The 21,520-nt window shown below is 42.0% G+C and overlaps 1 protein-coding gene across 15 annotated transcripts in view; it reads right to left on the bottom strand.

Annotated features, from left to right (window-relative positions):
* The window catches only part of DOCK9 (dedicator of cytokinesis 9), a 283,640-nt gene that overhangs the window by 21,985 nt on the left and 240,135 nt on the right, over positions 1 to 21,520 (bottom strand). For 7 of the 15 annotated variants that reach the window (XM_057532619.1, XM_057532606.1, XM_057532608.1 and 4 more), the window contains exons 40-46: positions 16,711 to 16,848; positions 16,411 to 16,593; positions 14,292 to 14,405; positions 13,957 to 14,172; positions 12,416 to 12,473; positions 11,444 to 11,521; positions 10,094 to 10,200 (exon numbers count right to left, since the gene is read on the bottom strand). In XM_057532619.1, coding sequence (XP_057388602.1) covers positions 10,094 to 10,200; positions 11,444 to 11,521; positions 12,416 to 12,473; positions 13,957 to 14,172; positions 14,292 to 14,405; positions 16,411 to 16,593; positions 16,711 to 16,848 — 894 coding nt within the window. The remainder of the gene's footprint in view (positions 1 to 10,093; positions 10,201 to 11,443; positions 11,522 to 12,415; positions 12,474 to 13,956; positions 14,173 to 14,291; positions 14,406 to 16,410; positions 16,594 to 16,710; positions 16,849 to 21,520) is intronic. The other 8 variants (XM_057532610.1, XM_057532612.1, XM_057532613.1 and 5 more) reach the window with 2 other exon arrangements.

Here is a 21,520-nt window from a genome sequence, read left to right as displayed (position 1 = left end):
CTTTGAATTTTTGTCAAAAATCAACTGACCATACATGTGTGGGTCTATTTCTGGCTTCTCTACTTTGTTCCATTGATAGATGTGTCTGTCTTTGTGCCAATATCACACCGTCTTGATCACTACTGTAGCTTTATAGAAGGCTTTCTCCACAGTGACATGAACAATATTTTGGGCCAGATAACTCTTTTTTCTGGGGGGCTGTCCTATGCATTATAGGATGTTTAGCAGCATTCTTAGCCTTTACCCACTAGATGCCAGTAGCAGTAGCACCACCCTTCCCCCTTTTTCCAAATTGTGACATTAAAAAACCTTTCCAGACACAGCCAAATGTTCCCTGGGAGAAAGGGGGCAAAATCATCCCTAGCTGAGAACCACTGCTTTATCTTGAAATCAGATAGCACGGCTCTTCCAACTTTTTCAAAATTGTTTTGGCTAGTCTAGTTCCTTTGCTTGTCCATATAAATTTTAGAATCTGTTTATCAATTTCTACCAGAACTCCAGATGGGAGTTCAATTAGGATTGCTTTGAATCTATAAATCAATTTAGGGAGAATTGACATATTAAAAATACTGAGTCTTTCGCTCCACTTATTTAGGACTTCTTTGATTTCTTTCATCAGTGTTTGGTAGTTTTTAGCATACAAATCTCTACATATTTATACCTAATTTTCCAAGGTTTTTGATGCTTTTATAAACAGTACTGTTTTTTAATTTTGATGATTTTTTTTTTGGAGTAAAGGCCTTTATTTGAGTAAGATTTTAAGTCATCCAGCATACCTGTTTGTAGGAATTATACAAAATAATTGTTAACAACACGGTGAAACTATGGTATAAGAATCTCTAAGCGTGAAGGTTGATTGATTTTTGTACACTGATCTTATGTCCTATGATCTTGCTAAACTCAGTTTTAGTAACTTCTCTTGTAAATTCTTTCGGGTTACTTCTGTCACAAAAGACAACTGCATCTTATGTCAATATACGCAGTTTTATTTCTTTTTCTTACCTTACTGCACTGGCTAGAACCTGCAGCACAATGTCAAATAGGAGTGGTAAAGCAGGTATTCTTGTCTTGTTCCCAATTTTAGGGGGAAAGCATTCAGTCTTTCACCATAAAGTATGATGTTAGCTGTAGGTTTTTTGTAGATAATCTTTTTTCTTGAAGAAGTTCCTTTCTACTCCTAGGATTCTTTTTTAAACTCATGAATGGATATTGAATTTTTTCAAATGATTTTTCTGCATCTATTAAGGTGGTCATAAGACTTTCCTTATTTATTCTGTTAATATGGTGAATTAATTGGTTTTTACAGGGTTGGACCAACAGTGCATTGTCAGGGTAAACATCACTTAGTCACAATATATTCCTCTTATTTATATACTGCTAGATTAAATTTGCTAATATATTTTTTAAGGCTTTTATAGTTGCCTTTTAATATGTTTGTATCCTCCATAGTTCTGTAAATGAAGGGCAGGACCTGTGTTTTTCATTACCAGCCTAATGTTTCATTATAGTCCTAATGTCTACGGTTTATAGGTCCAAAGAAAATAAACATTTTAAAAGCAGTTGTGAATCAATTTACCAAAAAATACTACCTAACTGACTTAAACAAACCATCTTTAAAGCAAGACATTTAATTCCTATGTCATATTTACAACATACAAATCATAAAACTGTCATCTGTGCGACTAAACTCTGTACCAATGCTTATAAAGAGGTGCATCAGTTGTCTCATACTTTTATTGTAGGTCTCATTAAGTGCAAACACTGAAGCCAGAATATGTAGTAATTATCTTAACAGCTATAGAAAAAGAAAAAAGTCAGTAAAGGTCCTAACACCATATCTTTTCTCTGTGCATTTGTATTATGAAGTTGCAAAACCTCTCTCCGTTTTCTCTTAGTTTTGTCTCAAATCTTTTCCAATGGAGAATCTATCCAGGTTAAATATGACAAAATTTTATGATTCTTCTCATGCTTCTCTGATTATACAAATCTACATAAAAGAAAAGCATAAAAATAAAACTTGTATAGTGTCAGTGTCAATGTACTTACTTTAGCATATTTGTAAAACTGGGAAGGTAATAAAGGTCTAATCTAATTTGGCAGTTGTGATGATCAAATAAAATTTTACCCATTAAAATGCTCTGAAAACTAAATGCTATATGTAATTAACAGGCCAGTTAAACAAATCTCTCTTTTTCAATCATCACTTTCTACTTTGTACTAATTTTTGAAAAATGATATCTTACTTCTACTGGGTAATGTAATATCCCACAGTGCCATATACATATGTGGTAGACAAGAATTTCTTGGATGAATGAATCGATCTGTATTTTTGTTAGTAATATAACAATATTACTAATAGCCGTCCTTCACTGTAGGGAAACGAGCCCTTTATCAAAGCCTTGCAATTCTTACATATCTTAGATCACAGACACTGCACTGGGTATTTATCGAGCATCTTCATTCTCAGTGATGCTGTGGGACTATAGCAGAGATGAACAAATTCTGAGAAGACCCAATTTCCCATCAGGGATGAGAATGCTGTACAACCAAGGAATTCTTCTGATAACAAAATAGTCAAGGCATGGAAATTTACCCATCTTAAAGCTATTCTTAGGTTTAACTTACAGACTACTCATTTGGCCCCTTCTTTTCTCACTACTGAGTTTTGTTCAAACTATAGTATGGTTCACACTGTAGATGTAAATACACAGTGATGACACCCTATGTATTGTGGATGGGATCAGAGAGACCTAAAGTTTCTTAACTCCATGCCTAGCAGTTACAGCACAATAAGACTCTAGAGTAACTTTAATATAATCTCATAGAAAATTGAACATTCTTCTCAAAGAGTTATAACTGTTATAACCAGGCACAGTCACTATCACATCATTAACTTGATTCTTTCATTCATTCATTCACACATTTTACCAAGAAGCTACTACATACAAGGCACTGTGCTCGACACTGGGTTTATAAAACAAATCTATATAAATAAAATTTAAGTTTCTGTAATTTATAAAAATGGCTCTGTAGATTTTTACTAAACGTGGGGTGGGGGTGGGTTTGGGATAGTTTATCAGGTTATGTGGTATACATGAAACTGGCTTTGGGGAGGAGGCCCTCAAAGACACAGAGAGGTTGTCCTTCGAAGCAGCTAGAACTGATGGACTAGAGACTCATGACCACCGACTGGAAGAGATTTGACGTGCATGTTAAGATACTGAGGACAGAGAAAACCACAGTGCTTTCAAATACGTGCCAAACTGCAAGTCAGAAGGGTAGACACTCTGAACTGAGAGCAGTAGGCATTTACTGACTTAACAGCAGTCTGTGTGTCTCTAAGCGAGTCCTGGGGAGGCCAAGAATCAAGTGAAGAGAGCACTTCCTGCTCATAAAGCTCAGATCTCTATGCAGATCCATAAAGAGACTACAAAAGATGGCGGTGGGTGTGCTGATAAATGCGCAGGGAATCAGGGATGCAGAGAGGAGCAGCACCTATCCAGTGATGGGGGATGGGGGGCCATGGAAGGTTGCAGAAAGTGATGACTGACTGAGTCTTACACATCATCAGGAGTTAGTGAGGTGAAGGTGAAAGGTGGGAATAGCAAGGAAGAGGGGGGAGACATTCCAGGGAGAGGGAACAGCCCGGGCAGAGACATGGGAGAGATGGCAGCATGGTGTGTGAGAAATTTGTAAGTAGTCTGAGGGCTAGAGTATAAAATCCAAGTCAAACGGGGCAAAGAGATGAGGTCGGGGAGGTGGAAAGATTAAATATACAGATTAAACAGCCACACTCAAAGTTTTCTAAAAATAAATTAATCATTGAATATAGATAATTTTACGAGAAATGAAAATGCACACAGACATACATCCACTATCACAACAAGGAAGTATTATATAAGGAAGATGTTACTTGATTTTAAAATGATGTTCTGTCTATCCTCATAAGGTGTCTGCGTATAGCAGCCTTTCGGGTACGTATTGAGTGGTTCTAGATTTAGTCACTTAAATATATATCAAATAGAGTTTATGAGTAATCTCCTGGGCCAAATGCTCCTAATTGTGAGACTAAGATTTGAATACTACTTTTACTCATTTGTCAAACCAGAAACACAAGGAAAGTTTAATAACGATGAAACCTGAATTCATGTGGCATATCAATACTATGGACAATTCAGTTCACTATGGAAAACTCTGCCGTATTTGGTACAAAAAAAGAGACTTCAACCAGGGACACTTCCCAGAATGGCTGGAAAACAGTAATGTTTCATAAAGTAAATAGAGCTTAGTAAATAATTATGAAATAAGTATCACAATTTGATGGTAATTAACAATTAGGAAATAATACATCATCAACCTATATATGCTACTGGACATTATTTTATCTTTTCTTTTGATTCAGGAGGCATTCAGGATCTATAGTGTATCAGTCTGAATATCACTTTTTATTGTAGAAAATGGTAATGTATACTATAAAAAGCAGAGTAGAGATTTTACCCAATAACAAACTAAAAATGGCTTTTATTTTTTAAAAAGGTTAAGTCCTTCTCTCATAAAGGTAGAGTATGGATTACTGAGCATCAAAGCTTAATTTGGTAAGGTAAATTATTCAAGCTAATGTCAACTCTATACCTAGATGTTTACAGCTGGTGCATCAAGTAACAATTCTTTGAATAGAAATAACCAGCAATCATAGACAGCTAAGTTTGAGAGACCATATGTCAAGACAAAATTATAAAGAGTCATAAAAACTAAGGCATCATAGTAACTAAACATCGGGGCATATATGAATAATATTCTCAACAGAAATTCCACGTATAAATTTACTTTGAATTCTCAGCAATCACTTGAAAACCAGAACTTATACTGACAGCGGTCAGAGAGTGGTGACCTTGAAAGGCGATCATACAGAAAGTCTGATAGTTTTCCCCCTTGTTTAAAATCTAAATGCCAAGTTATTTTTTTCTAAATTGTCAATACACGCAAAGAACTATAAGTAATTACTGGTCGGGGGAAAAAAAACCCTCCATGAGCTTTATGCACCTGGAAAGTATACATTTTATGATATTAGACTAGACTTAAAAAGACCTCGGTACACTAAGCTCGCAAGCCATTCAGGAAGCTGTTTAAAATGTAATTAGCCAGTCATTTTTAGGTGTGCCACAGCCATGCAATTGAGGGCACCGAGCACCTGTCTGTGGAAATAGCTCACTAATGCTGTGCATGGGCACGTGTGTGTGCTTGCAAATGCATTATGAGCCTGTGTATTTGCAGGGTATTTAAAATTTTTTCACTTAAATAATATTTGCCCCATCTTAGGATTGACTGATTTAATTTAACCTTTCTTATGAAGCTAGCTATCTCTTTTATCTACCATTTGGGAATAACCGTAAGCATGTGACCTGGCTCGGGCAATGGCGTACATCATGGCATCATTCACATTTCCACTATATTATCGTTTCTCAAGATACAGTTGAAGATCCTTTGTATCAGAATAATCACCTGGGATGCTTGTTAAAATACAGATTCCCAGGTGCTACAGTCACCCAACTAAATCTGGGGATGGGTGGGGGTGGGTTAGAATGGGAATCTATATTTGTAACAGGAATCTAAGTAATTTTTAAGCACACTAAAGCGTGAGGACTAGTACACTAGGTCAAACTTCCTAAGACAGGCACCTCCCTCGTATATCACTGAGCGGGCACGTGGCACACGGCTAGTTTACGGAGCGAATCAACACATGTACATGTAGAAATTGCTAAGCCACAAAGAACTGAGACAACTTTCGATTCAGATTCTAAGGGACCGTGGTTTAGGTGTTTCTCCTCAATGGCAAGAAAGCATCAGAAGCAGTGTCGTGTGCTGGGGCCAGGATCACATCATGCTCACCCTCGTCTCTCCAGCATAAGGAAGCCTAGGAAATATTTGCAACAAGAAGCAGGGCAATATGTCCTGGTATGAGACAAGGTAGAGCAGTCAGACAGGTTCCATGGGCCACGCTCCCTACTGCTACTGTTTTCGAGATAAAAGCGAAGATATGCTATATAACTTTTATGGTTCTAAGAGCACTCTCGGTCAAGGAGAAGTAGATGCTTGGACCACTCTACAGGGTTACAGAAAATTGCCAGGCTTGGATGAGATGTAAACAGAGGAACCACAGAATGTGTTTTGTTGATAACTCTCTCTTGGGATGTTCTGTAGGTATAAACATTTTATGTTTGTTATTTCTGAATAGATGCAGTTTGGCTAATACAAGTCAGTGACCTGCCTGGTGAAACTCACTGTTGCTGGTCTGTGAAACAACACTTAGTGTGCCAAATACAGTCGATCCTCATTATTTGCTGTGGTTATGTTCTATGGTCACCACCGACACTGAATTTGTGAACACGGAACACCCCCTTCTTGGGGAAATACAGGATTAGGCTCCAGAGAGCCTCTGGTTACAAAATCTTTGACAACTGATTAGTACATAACCTTGTTTTATGTGTGTTTCTGTTTAAAGACACCTCATTTAGTACATACTGTTGATTCACTAATCTTGAACCCATGACCCAAAGCACCGTTAACTGCTGCCTGAACAGAGCTTATCTGACAAGTATTTTCTCTGTAAGGTACATCGCCTTCCCGAGCTCAGGAACACTGGACAGCACTTCAGCACCATGCTAGGGGGCCAGAGAAGGACCCCCGTTTACGGCACGAGCTGAAACAAGGAGGCAGGGTGTTGCCTGTTCAGCCTCAGATGGGAACGTGTGGTCTCAAATTTTTTGCTGCTTTGTGCCATGTCCCCAGATGACTGCAAAAGCACCTCAGTGCATGCTGATTCTGGGGTAACAAAGAAATTTTAGCAACTGGGCAAATAATGAGGATGGACTGTATTTTCCATTTCCCCACTACAGTCCCTTTCGGCCCCGTTCCTCCCTTGCTCTGTGCCATGCGGGCCGACGCACCAGGACTGCTGGCCTGCCTGCTGGGCTCAGCCAGTGAAAGGCCAGCAGGAGACTGGTGGACAGAAGGAGAGTGTGGGGAGGGGGTTGCCTCCCTCCCTGCCCCCATGCCGGGACTGAGCCGGGGCAGGTGGCCCCTCTGTGTAGTTCCTCTCTCCCCGCTCCCTTAGCCCACAGGTCGACAGTGGCAACCCAGCCGTGGCTAACCTCCAGGGTTCTGCAATATTCCTTGCTGGTCTCCCTAAACCCTGATCAAACTTTTCAAAATAGTCCCTTTGTTAGACTTGCTTCAATTTCTGAGAGTGCTACCTATTTCCTTCTAGGACCCTGCCTGTATGGGATAATGAGGGAGGGATCTCAAAACAACATGGGCTGCATGTAATTTTGATACCATAGGAAACTCAGAATTCTTCAATCTGCATAGGCTCCAATTCGTGAAACAAAATGTAAACAGGAATGGAATGTTTCTCTTTAATCAAAAGCAGCTGCGGGGGAGTTCGCTCTTTAGATCAGAGTCAAGGAAGATGGATTGCTACCAATAAAAACTCATCTGAGGTCTCCTCCTAGGAGAATTGTGCATTTTTAGGTAGTGCCTCTAAAATCATGTTAGGAGAGCATCTTAGGCATTTAAATGTATCTAATAATGCACATTAAAAGGGCAATGATTTTTATTAAACTATTGTTCTACACCTATTCCCATCAGCTTTCCCCAAAACTCCTTCTCTGGCAGAGATATTCGACTTTCACTTTTTCTTGAAACATCTTGAGAGCCAAAGCAAAAACTACGTGGCAGTTTCTGCTTTCGTGACTTCTGGAACACGTTCTTTTTTCACTGCTGGCTAGTTTCACTTTTAAGTGCAGGGCTTGCTTGGGGCTTTACAACCCCCTGTGCCACATCCTAATCAGGATAGATCATTGTGTACTATGGACGTTGTTAAAGATTTACCAACTTTACGCTTCAAGGACAGGGTGGAAAATCCATATTCTGAAACTAACTGATAAAGTTATCCCTGTCACATGTTCAGTTATTACTCAGAGTGGGTTCCATCCACAAATCTCCCCAATCAAGTCTGCCCTTGATTTCACAGGGCTCATTCCCTAGGCTGCAGAGACTATTCCAGCCTACTACTTAATCTGATGAGCAAACCTGAACTTCATGTTATCATTCCTGAGGACAGGTTACTCAGAACTGTTTACTTTCGAATCTTTAGTTGTTCTTGGCATTGCTGTTTTCCTTATTGAATCTAAACAAAGTGCTGCGCTCCAGAGGACTGACTGGGCAGCAGGGGACAAGGGTGGTTTCTCCAAGGAAACAATGCGTTCAAGCCTCTTTTCAGGAAGAAGCCCAGTGCAAACCCTCCTTGAAGCGAGGAGTTCAAAGCCAAGAGCGTGCGGGCCTTGTTGCCTAAGGGACAGGCACACACATCAGAGTAAAAAATGAAAAATTACCATTGGGCCAGGCATTTCAAGGTGGAGAAACCGCTGAACTGTTAAGACCACGTAATAACCAACTGGTTTTTTTTTTCCCCTTCAGAATACTTAGAGAACTTTATGTATTTTGGTTAAAATTATTTTAATTTTTAAATGTGAAATCACTCAATATATTATCCTTTCTCACAGTTAATTTTTAATTTAGAGGGTCATTTGAGACTAGACAATTTTTGGCAGTGGTTCTTAAACCTTTGAGGCTTAAGGTCCCATTATATAGCATAAACATTATTGAGAATTCTTTAAAAATAGCTGAGAACTTTTATATATATGGGTGTTATCTCTCAATAGTTACAATATTAGGAGTGAAAACTGAAAAAAAGTAAAAAGATTTATTACTTTAAACTAAGATAATAAACCTATTACATGTTAATGAAAATAACACTTTTAATGAAAAAATAATATTTTCAAAAAAAATATTAAGGAGAAGAGTGGCACTGTTTTACATTTTTTGCAACTCTGATGTCTGACTTTGTAGGAGAAGCCTGGATTCCTGTCTCTGCTTCTGCATTCAATCTCTTCAATATGTTGTTCTGGGTGATGTAGACAAAGAAAATCCAGCCTCACAGAGACATTCAATTGGAAGAGTAAGGACCTCGAAGACTTCCTGAAAGGGTCTCGGGGACCCCAGGACCACACTTTGAGAACTGCTGATTCATGGGTGGTCAGTGTCATGGAGGATGTTTGCTCATGGGCCCCGCTTACCAGCATGAACATGATCAAAAGTCCTGATATTAATTGCAGGACTTCCACATCATAAACACAAGTATAACAGAGGCAGAAGGCGTTTACTCCTTTCTCTGTTCTTTCTCTCCACATGAAGAAACAGAAAACTTTATCTTTCCTTAAAAGATGGACAGGATTAAAAAGCATTCCCTTGACTGTTTCATTTTGCTCTAGCTGAAGGGAGGCAGGCACACATGAAGAACTCTTCTGGCAGATACTCACAGAAGAGGAAAATTCAGGAAACGCACACAGAAAATTGGCATTTGTTCAAATTCCTAGTTGTATCTCAGAACTCTCTAGTTTCAGATTTTAAGTGGCTGCAGGGTGATCCTGTTTTGGCAAGAAACTTGCAAAAATTGCTACAATTGATCTACAGTCAAACTTTCTGGTCTCTATGGGGGGTGGGCAAGGGTGGTCTTATCTACTCATGGTGCACAGAACCTGGCTGACAGCACTCAAGTGGGGGCAGGGAACTGGGGGCCTGGACAGGGGCTGCTCTGCCCCTGAGCCCAGTCTGGCCTCTCATGGCCTTGCATGTTTGGGGACATCAGAGAGATGTCTTGTGTTGGAGACACTGATCTAAAAGTCAGATTAAAACAGCTATAAAACCCAGGAACCAGAGAAATTAACTGTTGCAAAGAATGAGAAACTTTATGATTCAAAATACTGGACCTTTTACCACAAGTGTTCAAGCTCTCAGCCTCACTTCACTGTTAACTAGCTCCTCAAACTCTCTCCAGAGAAAAGGAGGAGTTCCTGGAAATGGGAATGGCAGAAGCTTTCATGTTCAGTTTTAGTGTTCTGGAGAATTATCTTAGAGTGAAGTGTGTACACAGCAGCTGCAGACAGGAAATCCCAGTTTGGTGCAGGGGCGGGTGAACGGCAGCACCCGAGACACGGGGGTGACTGGAGCCCGGGCGGGCTGCGGCGCTCACCTCATTGAAGTGGACGTCCTGCATGCCGACGTCTTCCATCATGGAGGCCTCCTCATCTATGTTCGGGGTGATCACCCTGAAAGCTGTGCATCCTTGTCTAAACATGCCTAGAATTGAGAGAGCAGGGGAGACAGTTGGAGCTATCAACCTGAAAGTGGATGAACCGCGAGGGTTCTTCCCGCCCTGTTTGTTTCTGGGTTGAACGAGGACCGATCTTGAAATCTCTTGCGTCTCAGGCCAGCATTCCCACGGGAAGCCTGGGCGCCACTGTGTGCTTTCCTTCATTCGCCTCCTCATATTTAATTAACCCTCACCGCCCTCAATTTTTTTAATTTTTCTCATCCCTTTTTATTTTTCATCCACCTTTATTAAAATGTATGTAATCCTTAAATAAACTGAAATAGGTACTGAATCAAATTAATAGCAAAGTAATAACAACAATAGTTTGATTTGGTAAAATGACCCATGCTCAGATACCAAGAAAAATAAAGAAGCCAAAGCCAATCAGAGAAATACAGACTCAAAAACAACTCTGTTTCCTTCCAGCTGTCATCTCACCCACTCTGGCTGGGGTAACCCAGAACTCAGATTAGAACTCGCCCTTCTCCTGCAGGAAGCAGTCTACCAAGTTGTGACTCGATGGCTGCAGCCGTGAGCTGAGGGGCTGCCTTGGCTGGTTCCACGTCAGCAGCCTGAGGGGTAAGGAGAGGCCTTTCCTCCCATGGAGTCACTGGGGAAAGTTTCATGTCACTTGGACTATGTCAGCTGGCCAAAAACGATCAAGTGAAGAAGGACTTGAAATGTCTTCCTACTCTACTGAGATTGCTGCTTACAGTAAAACAAAAGTCAAAACCTGAACTGAGACCTCCCATGTTTCAGGAAAAGAAAGGAACACAGAGTAGTTTGAAATCAAGTCTTGAAAGAGTGGACCCTAAAGTCAGAGATGTTTTTGCTGCACGTGGTCAAGGTTTCCAGCCCCTTCATGGGTTGTCTAGCATCTCTGCCAATGTCCAGCTTTCGCCTTGCTTTTGTTTCATGGAGACAAAGATTCCCCTATGCAAAGCACTAACCTGGGAGCTTGAGGATACATGAGTGTACAAAAAGCAAAATTATAAAATCCAACCATCCATGTTTTTGGCTACAGAGTAGATTTAAAAATACAACTCAGCTCTGGTGGAACAACGACAATGGTGGCCAAAGTGCTTTCTTCTCCTTGCCTGCCGTCAAACCAGAGAGGCCAGGAAAAGAAGGGAGGGAAGGAGAGCCAAGTCCATCCCAGCAGAGTTGAAAGAGAAACCCCACACGTCTGAGTGTCACAGGGATGGGGCGGCCGGCCCACTCTCAGCTCACCTCCCCGGCGCCTCCTCTGGCAGATGCTGTGGCTGGAGGGGAGGAAGGACGGCTCCAGCTGGAGGGCTAGGTCTGCTTCTAAACGTGAGGAGATGTATTACCCGACAGAAGGTCTCAACAGGAAATCGTGCTGGCAGTAAGAGAATACGGAGCCCCTCCCTGGTTTCTTTCTCCTTCCAGCTCTGACGTATGACAAGCCTAGATGCCCTTAAATTCCATTCCAAAGAGCCAGCTGTACCAGAAAGATAGAAATTCCCTGACCTGGCCATCTGTGGTTTTACGTTAGTCCTCACATTGTGAAGGAATTAGCCAGATCTGGTGCAGCCGTGCTCCGGTACACACATGAACACAACTGGCCTTTCTAAAAGCCCCGTGTTCTCAAATTTGAAGTGGAAACGAGCAACTGGTGTTTAACCAGAGGAGCCGTGACAGAACTCGCGGCCTGCTAACATGGGAACGAGCACTTAGCACACAGGTGGGCGGCACTCACTCCTGCCAGCTCCTTCCACGGGGCGGCAAGGTTTCCAGCCTGCAAGCTGCCTTCGCACACAGCAAAGCCGACCGGGCTGTGCTCCGGAAAATACTGTCTCATCACCTCCTGTTACAGCTGCCTTTTGATTGATAAACAGTTCCGGTGGGAACTATCTTAAGGGAAAATAAAATCTTTTCAGCTGGAGATCGGCCGGTCAGGGACTCCCAGATGCCAAGCTCATTAACTAGTTTTTGCAATATGGAGTTATTAGTAAGAGGTTATATGACAAAATGCCACCTACTTTTGCGTTTCTGCGGTGCCTACCACATCAAGCAAATGTCACGCCAGTGAATAAAACAATGAATATAGTGTACACATACACATACACACACACACACAGAAATCCCCCACGTCCATATCTTTCTTAGTGGCTCTCACTTGTCTTTGCTGCTTTGTGCAATTTTATATTTATTTCACAAAACCCAGGAATCGTTTCTTACCTTTCCGTGTGAGATATTCTGCCACCAGGGCTGTGACATGGACATAGCACATTGCTGCCTATAACAAAAGACACGTTTCAGAATCACCAATTATAAAGCATGGCACAATGCTCACAAACAGAAATCTAATGACTATATGTACTTGTATGAGATCTCAAGGCATCAACTAGTGTTTCTAATGGCTGACATCTTACCTTTTGAAAAAAGTAGAACAATTCAAATAAATTGAAATTTTTAAACTTTGAATTGAGACAAATGGCAGTAAATTTGTTAAGAACTATTTCTACTTAAAATTATTAAATTTAAATATAAAAGATTTTTAAAAAGCATTTTTTCTTACTATAAAATTTCAGCATTATTTCTCTTAAAGGGAAAAGAGGATCATTTGAAGAAAAGGCATGTACATTCTTAGATTCAGAGATGAAGTTATAACTTTTTCCAAAAATTCTAAATGAAAATATTATTTTATGTTAAATGGATAACATTATAAACACCTTAAAACAAAAGAAAAAATAAAAATAAATTCTTTTCACCAAGTTGCCATGGTTTACAAAACATCAAAGATAGCTGTTGGAAATGAACCTACCATAAGGTTCCAATGTCTGAGCCCTGGTTCTTATCAGAATGATAAAAAAATTACTACTACTAACAGTATGTAATTCATTTTTATTATGGCTAATGTATATTTTAGATTAAACTTATGGTCAAACAGAATGGACTCTTTGAATAATCCATAGGTAAAAATAGTTACATAAAATTTTCAGACATAGAACACAATTTTACTAATTTAAGCAGTTAGAGAGGTTTAAAAGTAAAAGCACACTTCTTTGGTTGTACTGTTAATCATACCTAAATGCCTCAGGCATGAACCCTGAGTAGAGTTTTCATGGGAACATGAATACAACCCACCTTACAGCCTACTGTTTTCCTTAATTTCCCCCATTTTACAGATGATGTCATAGAGACACAGAGGGGTTAAGAACTGGCTCAATGTCACCGAAGTTAGTCGATGTTGGATCCAGGATCCAGTCTGCCTTGGAGCCCACACTCCCCCTCTGCCCCCGCCATGCTGTCGCTTATTGAACTGTGCAGCTCTGTCCACGAGGGAGCTCTGACACCTGCCACGACTACAGACAGAAACTGACTACCCTCAAACAGGAAAAAGCAATGCCCTGTCATGACTTCAATACAGGGAAATCTAATTTTATCATAAAATAGCTGAATTTTAGATCTAGAGAGGAGTTTTGATGCAGAAACTGAGTGCACCTGACCTAGCAGGCACCTGTGCGAGCACGGATGTTTTCTAAGAGCCTTCAAACAATGCTCTTTTGTGATGAAGACATCCCCTTACGATGCTGTGAACTGTTAAAATGCTTAGATGACCATGAAGGAACCCCGAGCCCAACACTGTTTAAAGTATCACATATCTTTAACTGGCTTCTTTGAATTACTGGGAAATTTTTCTCAGAAGTGGCTTCCTTCAGTGAATGGGACACAATTTGTTTTCTCAAAAGCCCGGATTGACAGGCTTGTGGGGCTACCTCGGACAGGTCCCCGTTTTTGACATGGATCCGGGCCATGCTGTCCAGCCACGTCTTCCGGAGCTCGGGGGTGCTGGCGTAGGACTTGGCCAGGCTGTACTGGAGGTCCACCAGCATCTCGGGGTCATTCTCGTGCTCCTTCATCTGGGCCGTGGCCATCAGAACTGTGCGGATCCTTTTGGTCAGGTCCTTCACGTCCGAGGAGAAGGTGGTGTGCTGAAACAAGGGTGGAGGGGGACACGGGGCTTTCAGCTGCATTCTGTCCGTCTGCATACATGTCAGATGATGAGGTGGAGTTTTGGGGGTAAAACACAGAACGAGACCGGGCCACCCACCTTGATCAGCCTGTCACTGTTGGCACAGTTGTTGATGATAGACAAGGACTGCTGGAATCTGGTTCCCCCAATGCCAACGACGTCTGCTATCAGCTGGCTGACGGAAATAATGACCTTAGGGACACACAAACGTGAGCACATCAATTCACCTTCAAGTGACGCCCCAGGCTCAGCTCCTGGCTTCGGTTAGGATGTGCACGGGGATGGGGCAACGGGGAAGCTGCGAGCAAGGATGGCTCCAGTGTGGGAAACAATGTCTGAGTCATTTTCCCCCTTCCAAGGATTATTCCAGAAGGTGATTTTGCTACCCTTGCATCTCGGTTGCACATCAAAATGCTAATCAGCAGAGTGTAGAGGAATGAGAATCAGATAAGCCCGTATCACTTGGATGGTTACTTACCTACCACTTTCTCTAATAAAAAGGAAGACCTTATTATTTACCTCTTTGGTTTTTGGCTTGAATTTATATGTACTAAATATTCAGTAAATGGACTGTCCTTTGCGTTTATTATTAAAACATGTACATATTAACTATGCAGTGGGGGAATCTGTCTTTTTGGGGGTCTATAAATAGCACCGCCTTTACCCAGTTACTCAGCTAAACCGTGGACCATCCCCCTCCCCCCATTCCCCCTTCTCATCCTTTACCTTCACCACATGCAGGTATAATCAATCACTAAGTACTGTCAACTCCCCCCATTCCCCCTTCTCATCCTTTACCTTCACCACACCCAGGTATAATCAATCACTAAGTATTGTCAACTCAATCTCCTCTCCCTTCTAACCTCACCATGCCTGACCCAGGACACCATCCTCTCTGGTCTAAATTTAACCATGGTTTCCCCACGGTCTCCCCATCTAAGGCCTTGACTCCTTGATCCATTCTCAGCCTGGAGTCCAGGCGATCCCTCCAAATGTGCAATGTTGCCATCTCAACTTGTTCTCTCCCATACTCTCACCTCTACTGTAAGGACCTTCTCTGGTCCCCTGGATGGTCCCTTTCCCATGGTGCATGCGTGGCCTGGAACATGCTCAACCCCGACGCCTCTTCACGCTTCACATCCCATGGGGAAGCCCCCTAGTCCCCTCCCTGGGGCACTCGAGTTCCTCTGTTAGGGGACTAGGCACACGGCACTAGGGCCTCAGTGTCTGTCTGTCCTCCAGTAGATGACACACTCTGAGGGCCAGGAGAGGTCCTGTTTTATTCATGGTTGTATCCATGAATCCCAGCACACAGTTTGCAAGCAATAAACATTTGTTTTTTTTTTTTTTTTTTTTTTTTAATGAGGATCTTGAATCAGATGCCTATGTTTGATTGATTGATTGATTGATTGATTGATTTTGGCTGTGTTGGGTCTTCGTTTCTGTGCGAGGGCTTTCTCCAGTTGTGGCAAGCGGGGGCCACTCTTCATCGCGATGCGCGGGCCTCTCTCGTTGCGGAGCACAGGCTCCAGACGCGCAGGCTCAGCAGTTGTGGCTCACGGGCCCAGCCGCTCTGTGGCATGTGGGATCTTCCCAGGCCAGGGCTCGAACCCGTGTCCCCTGCATTAGCAGGCAGATTCTCAACCACTGCGCCACCAGGGAAGCCCAACATTTGTTTTTTAAAAAAAGAGTAAGTACAGAGACGGAGAAGGCGCTCCTATGTGTGTTTGTAGAAAAAGAAAGTCTACAAAAATATATAAGAATCTTCAGTATCTGGCCTGGTTCACAGAGCAGAGAATTTGGGACACTTTAACTCTGGAGGAATGGCAGGTGTGTCAACAGAAGGAAGACAGAAAAGAGGCACTTTGGGCTTTCTGTGTCTTACCTAAGATGTTTACTATGAGGTATCCTCTCACAGGTTCTATAAATCTTTACCCAGTGGAATTTCGGTCAGTCGAATATTGATTCGACATTTAAATGTCAATTTACCAATAGAAACACATCCTGGGCCCAAATCTTACAATGCAGAGGATGAAATAAATAAAACTAGTAAATGTGACTTTTGAATTTTCCATCTAGAGGCCAGATCATTCAATACTTACACCGAGGTAACTTGGTAAATGTGACACTCAAAATTCTCCTGCTACAACAGAATTCCACACAGCACACTTGACCTGGAAAGCTAAAGCACACGCACCTGCAGATGCGTCCGGACAAAGGACTTCTTGCCAGTGTAGTCGAAGTTGTTCCTCATCAGGAAGTACAGCAGCTGGGAGGCCTCGGTCCTGATGGAGCTCAGCTTGGAGTTGCAGCATTTCAGGATCTCATAGCACAGGGCTGCACACATGTCCGCTCTCCGCTCATAGAACGTTGAGGGAAACTAGAGGGACGTGCGGAAGCAAATGAACCCAGAGAGGTTAGTGCTCCGTTCAGCTCCAGGTGGACACAGGAGAATGGGTGAGAATCAAGAATGACCTTCCCTGGCGAAACAACGTACCTTATAGATTAACGACCTTAAGGCAGTGAAGACATTTTTTAAAGCCGTTTCAGACTGATGTTTTTGAAGAAAACACAGGTAGACGTCAAAAACCTTTTTCATGAGGGGATTATGTCCATGGTCAGCCAGGAGCTGGTTCTTAAAACACACAAGGACAGCTTGGTCAGTGAGACACGCCAGACACTGCTAATCGGTTTCATACAACTTTCAGCCTCAAAGGTTACATTTTTCAGGTACTAAGACAACTTATAATTTAAACAAACTTCCCATGAATCCTCTAGGAAAGCACAGAAGTCCCCTGTAGTACAAACAAACTTATCAATAAATTTATGCTTTGGAGAATTCACTTTTTCTACTAAGGAAGAGACTAATTTAAAACTTCCCAGCAGACTCTACTACGGTTTAAAGGACCACTGTGCCTCAGTATTGATTGGGCTTCTATTTATTTACTTATTTGTACTATCACCAGCAACTAATACGGAGGTAACGTTTGCGACACCTTAATTCCAACAGAGAAGTGCCATTACAGGTATCAGCTAATTAATGGGCTGGAAAAAAATAACTGAAGTGAGGTGTATGGAACACGTTCTCTACCAGCGAGGGCTGGGTTTTCTCCCCCGCCGCAGGCTCTCAGGCACTCTGTGAAGCCATGAATCACCAGGCAGTCTGGTAAGGGGGAAAACGCACAGGCTTCGGTCAGGCACCATTTTTCACGTGCACGGATTTGCACAGGTAAACCGAGCCTGGCCATTCTCATCTGTGAAACAGCGACCCTAAAACTAAGCTTGCATAGCTACTGGGAAGACTTGAGGTCAAGTATAGGGATCGGCTGACGTCTGATCTAGCTCAGTTAAGTGGCAAGAGAGCCACCATTAATTACTTCTCCTCGTTCTTCAAGGTTTTCTCCCACCAGCAGCAAATTCACACTGATTTAACACCGTGAAAGCCCGGTTGGCTAAAACTCCCAATGATTGCTGAACATGCACAGTGGACAGAGGTGTCGCCCAACTAGAGGCCAGCATGCATACACATGTGCGTGACACTGGAGAGCTGCATCTTCAAATACAGACAGACCTGTCAGGACAAAGGTGTGTTTGGGAGATTGTGTGCATTTTGCACAAGTAGGCAAAAATGACTGTCATTGAAAAAAAACGTCCAGCGGTCACTACCTCAAACCAACCTTACAGTTTAGCCAAAGAAACAGAGATAACTTATGTCCAAATAGTTCGGTTGCACAGCAAATTACGGCTGGAGTAATAGTTTCAAGATTTACCTCATCTTATTGTTGGAGAAAAAGTTTTACTCAAGGAATAAGTTTTGTTTTTTTAGGTCCAGTAATTCACGGGTGTACTTACAGCTGGTAGGACACCTGGAATCCACAGTGTTCTTTATAGCATGAAACACTGAAGTACAGTGTTGAATTCCATCATGTGAAAGAGAAGCAATTTAATGAGCAGAAAATGTGACTTAATTAACTGAATATGATGTAATTCTCAACCATGAGCAGCTGTTCACCAACCGAAAAAAAAAAAGAGGCTGTTTCCAGTGTTTGGGGAACTGCTTACTGTTTACTGTTTCTGAGCAGTTCTTTTCCCAGGAGTCAAAGTCCTTCCTAATTATGGCTGGATTAAGGTTTGCATGAATCTGGATGTGAGCTTTTACTTTCTCAGCACTCTTTGCTGGAGATATCCAGGAGAGATGGTTCATACAAAAATCGCTAAGACCTCCGGCCTTGCTGTCTGAACTGGCCTATCTCCAAGCTGTTACCACTGGAGTTAAATTTTCCTTCCTTTCACTTTCTCTGGTCAAGGTTTTTGCTTCCCATTTTCAGGATTTAGTCTTCTTTGGGTTCTGATCACAAAACTTGCTTGAAGAATGGAGTAAAAACTCACACAAAGATATAAACAACGCCTCATTTAAAGGGGTAATGGACCTTACGTCCTGAACACACCCCAGTTTACCAGCTGCCTTCCTTATTTTCCAATCAATTTTCTTCTCTCTCTCTCTCTCTCTTCTCATTAAAAACATTGAACATTCAGAAAGGCTCAGAGCAGGGAAAAAAGCAAAACAAAAATCACCTTCACTTTTCCACTCATAAATAACCATGGATAACAATGGAGTATCTCATTTCTACCTCTGTCTCCCTATAGACTTTTACTGAGGATGGGAGAATTTCATTGATTAAAATGAAATTAAATGAGACGTTAGAATAACGTGAAAGGCATGACTTATTTCTAGCAATAAGGTGGAGAATAGGTTATAAATAATTCTCAGGAATTGTCTGATGTGGATTCAAGTTTGACTGTTGTTACCAGCCTCCTAAGGGAAATGGGGCCTTCAGAGAATGAACACATAGTAACAGTAATTTCTAAAGAGCCAGGAACAGGAGAAAAACGAACTTAAACCTCGGGTGCCAAAATGAGATATCTGGAACCATGTTATTTAAGACAGCTACATCCTTCCTAGGGATATGGCTTGATTTTTATTTAGACACTGATTTATAGAATAACTTTAAAAATCTAGCTTAGAGTAGCACTCTCTCTGTTGCAGAGGCTCACCAATCACCAAGATGCCCTAAACCCCAGGCTCATGGTTGTGTAAACCGGACCCCAGGTTCCCTAGCTGACCCCCATCATCCATGTGCTCCCCACCCTGGTCATTCACAGTGATCCTTCTCATCATGTACTTACTGGTTCTCACCATGCACCTCAAATCAAGAGAAGGCACTACAGAGAATTACTTAAAATACATTTTCAGATTAAATTTGTGAGTACATTAAAAATATTATCAACTATTTAAAAGCCAGATTTGGTTTAGGACTGTATTAATAGACATTTAAAAATAGCCAGAGAAGAACCATGTTTTTCTGCATGTAATCACCTTGGTTTACAAAACACACCTTTCGTGTATTAAATAATATATGTGAAAGTGCCCACAGAGTACCAGCATCTGGTAAGTGCTTGGTAATTTTCTTTTCTCTGTGTGAGAGATCATTCAACTACCTTGACATTCACCCAGCTTAGCTCCTTCCCCCTACACACACACACACACACACACACACACGTGCAACTTAGTGGAGAAAAACGGATTTGACAGGCCAATTGTGTAGTGATCTTGGGCTAATTTCCTAACCTGTCTCAGCCTCAATCTCCTCATCTGTAAAATGGGGGATAAGAAGATCTACTGGGCCAGGCTGTTATGAGGACTGACGCTGAAGACACAGAAGGCACTCAATAAACGGCAGGAAGCTAATATAGTAATAAATTGGGGTTCAGGGCTTAAATCTTTTCAAACATTTCCTCTCATTAAGAACATGATTTCTTGATTGCCTTTGGCAACTTATTAGATGTGGTCAATTAAGAGGCTCAGGAACGATGAGGCAACATTTGTGGAAGAAGATTTTTCTGCAAACAATTATGTCAGCTAACTCAATGTAATAATTTAATTGTTCCCACATGCTCCAATTGATGCCTCAGCTGAGTAAATATTTGCAAAGGAAGATCCCAGTGCTGCTGTGCCAGTGGGACTCTTGGACCTGTGAACCTAGGCCAGGTAAGCCCACAGCTTGGCATGACATCCTTTAATGCCATAACATTTGCCCATCTTCCCAGTTTTTAATGCGTCTGTGTGTGTGTGTTTGTGTGTGTATGGGCCGAGCTTTAAACATCAAAGATTTTTGCACACAGGCATATAGACTCTGATAGAGATCACCTCAGCTCTAAAACACAATCTTCCCTGTGCGTCTCAGGAATCAGACCCTTTACCATAGGACCAGGAAGGCGTGAGTCTAGGGAAAGCGCTTATTGCTAAACTAGAGTCAACATTTGAGCTCCTACTGTGTGCCAGACACAGGATAGATGTTTTTGGATACTTCATATCAATTCACTATACAGTAGGAATAACTGTCATGTTCTAAGTAAGGAAATCAGGGCTTACAGATGTCAAGCAGACCCACCCACAGCTTAACATCTGGCTAATGGTGGAGCTGGGGTTTGAAGCCCATGGTGTTTCTGTACACATGGCTGCTCCCAAGTGTCCTGGAGCCTGGTCTGTATCAGCAGAGTGCTCGCCCATTCTAAGGGTCATCTCACTTTAAGCTACAACAGCCCTGGGAGGCAGATCCTATTTTTTCAATCTTACAAATGAGAAATCTTAGGTCTGGAGACATGAAGTGATTTTCCCAAAGACATTCACCCAACAAATTTACAATCAGCCTTCAATCAGAGACCATCAGACGTTGTTTCTCTCTTGAGTCAGAAGCTATTTGGTGGCCAGACACTGGAGATCCGGGAACCCTGACAAATACTCTTCTTTAATATGAAGCAAGCAATTTAAAGGAGGTTGAGTGTGAACTGCAGGCTGTGCAGTAAGGAAACTGCCACTATTCTCACAGTGCTGCCAGACCACACCTGAGCCACGTGTGCCCTCACCTGCCCGTGGTGCCAGATCACACCTGCTGTGCAGCCCCGGGGTTTCCTGCTCATTTATATGCTGAGGCCCAGGCGGAGAGTGGAAGAAGGTGTCCCAACTACTGTTTTGAACTTACGGATGCACGGTTAGCACTGATATACTCATCCAGGGAAAATGCTCACATTACAAAGTTCACTGCCTATTTACTTAAAAATCTCCAAAAGAAAACAGAAGGAGGTTCAAAACATGGTTCTAGTAGAGCAGTGGTTCTCAGGCCATACTGTCTGTGCACATATCACTCCCAGAGTTTGATTCATTCAGTCAGGGCCCGAGAACCTGCATTTCTAACAAGCTTCAGGGCCTGCATCTGCTGCCAGCCTGGGGACCATGACTGAAGGCC

Source organism: Balaenoptera acutorostrata, chromosome 18, assembly GCF_949987535.1.
Source record: "Balaenoptera acutorostrata chromosome 18, mBalAcu1.1, whole genome shotgun sequence".
Lineage (NCBI taxonomy): Eukaryota > Metazoa > Chordata > Mammalia > Artiodactyla > Balaenopteridae > Balaenoptera > Balaenoptera acutorostrata.
The sequence above is the reverse complement of the archived record's forward strand: the minus strand, read 5'-3'. Positions and strand labels throughout refer to the sequence as shown.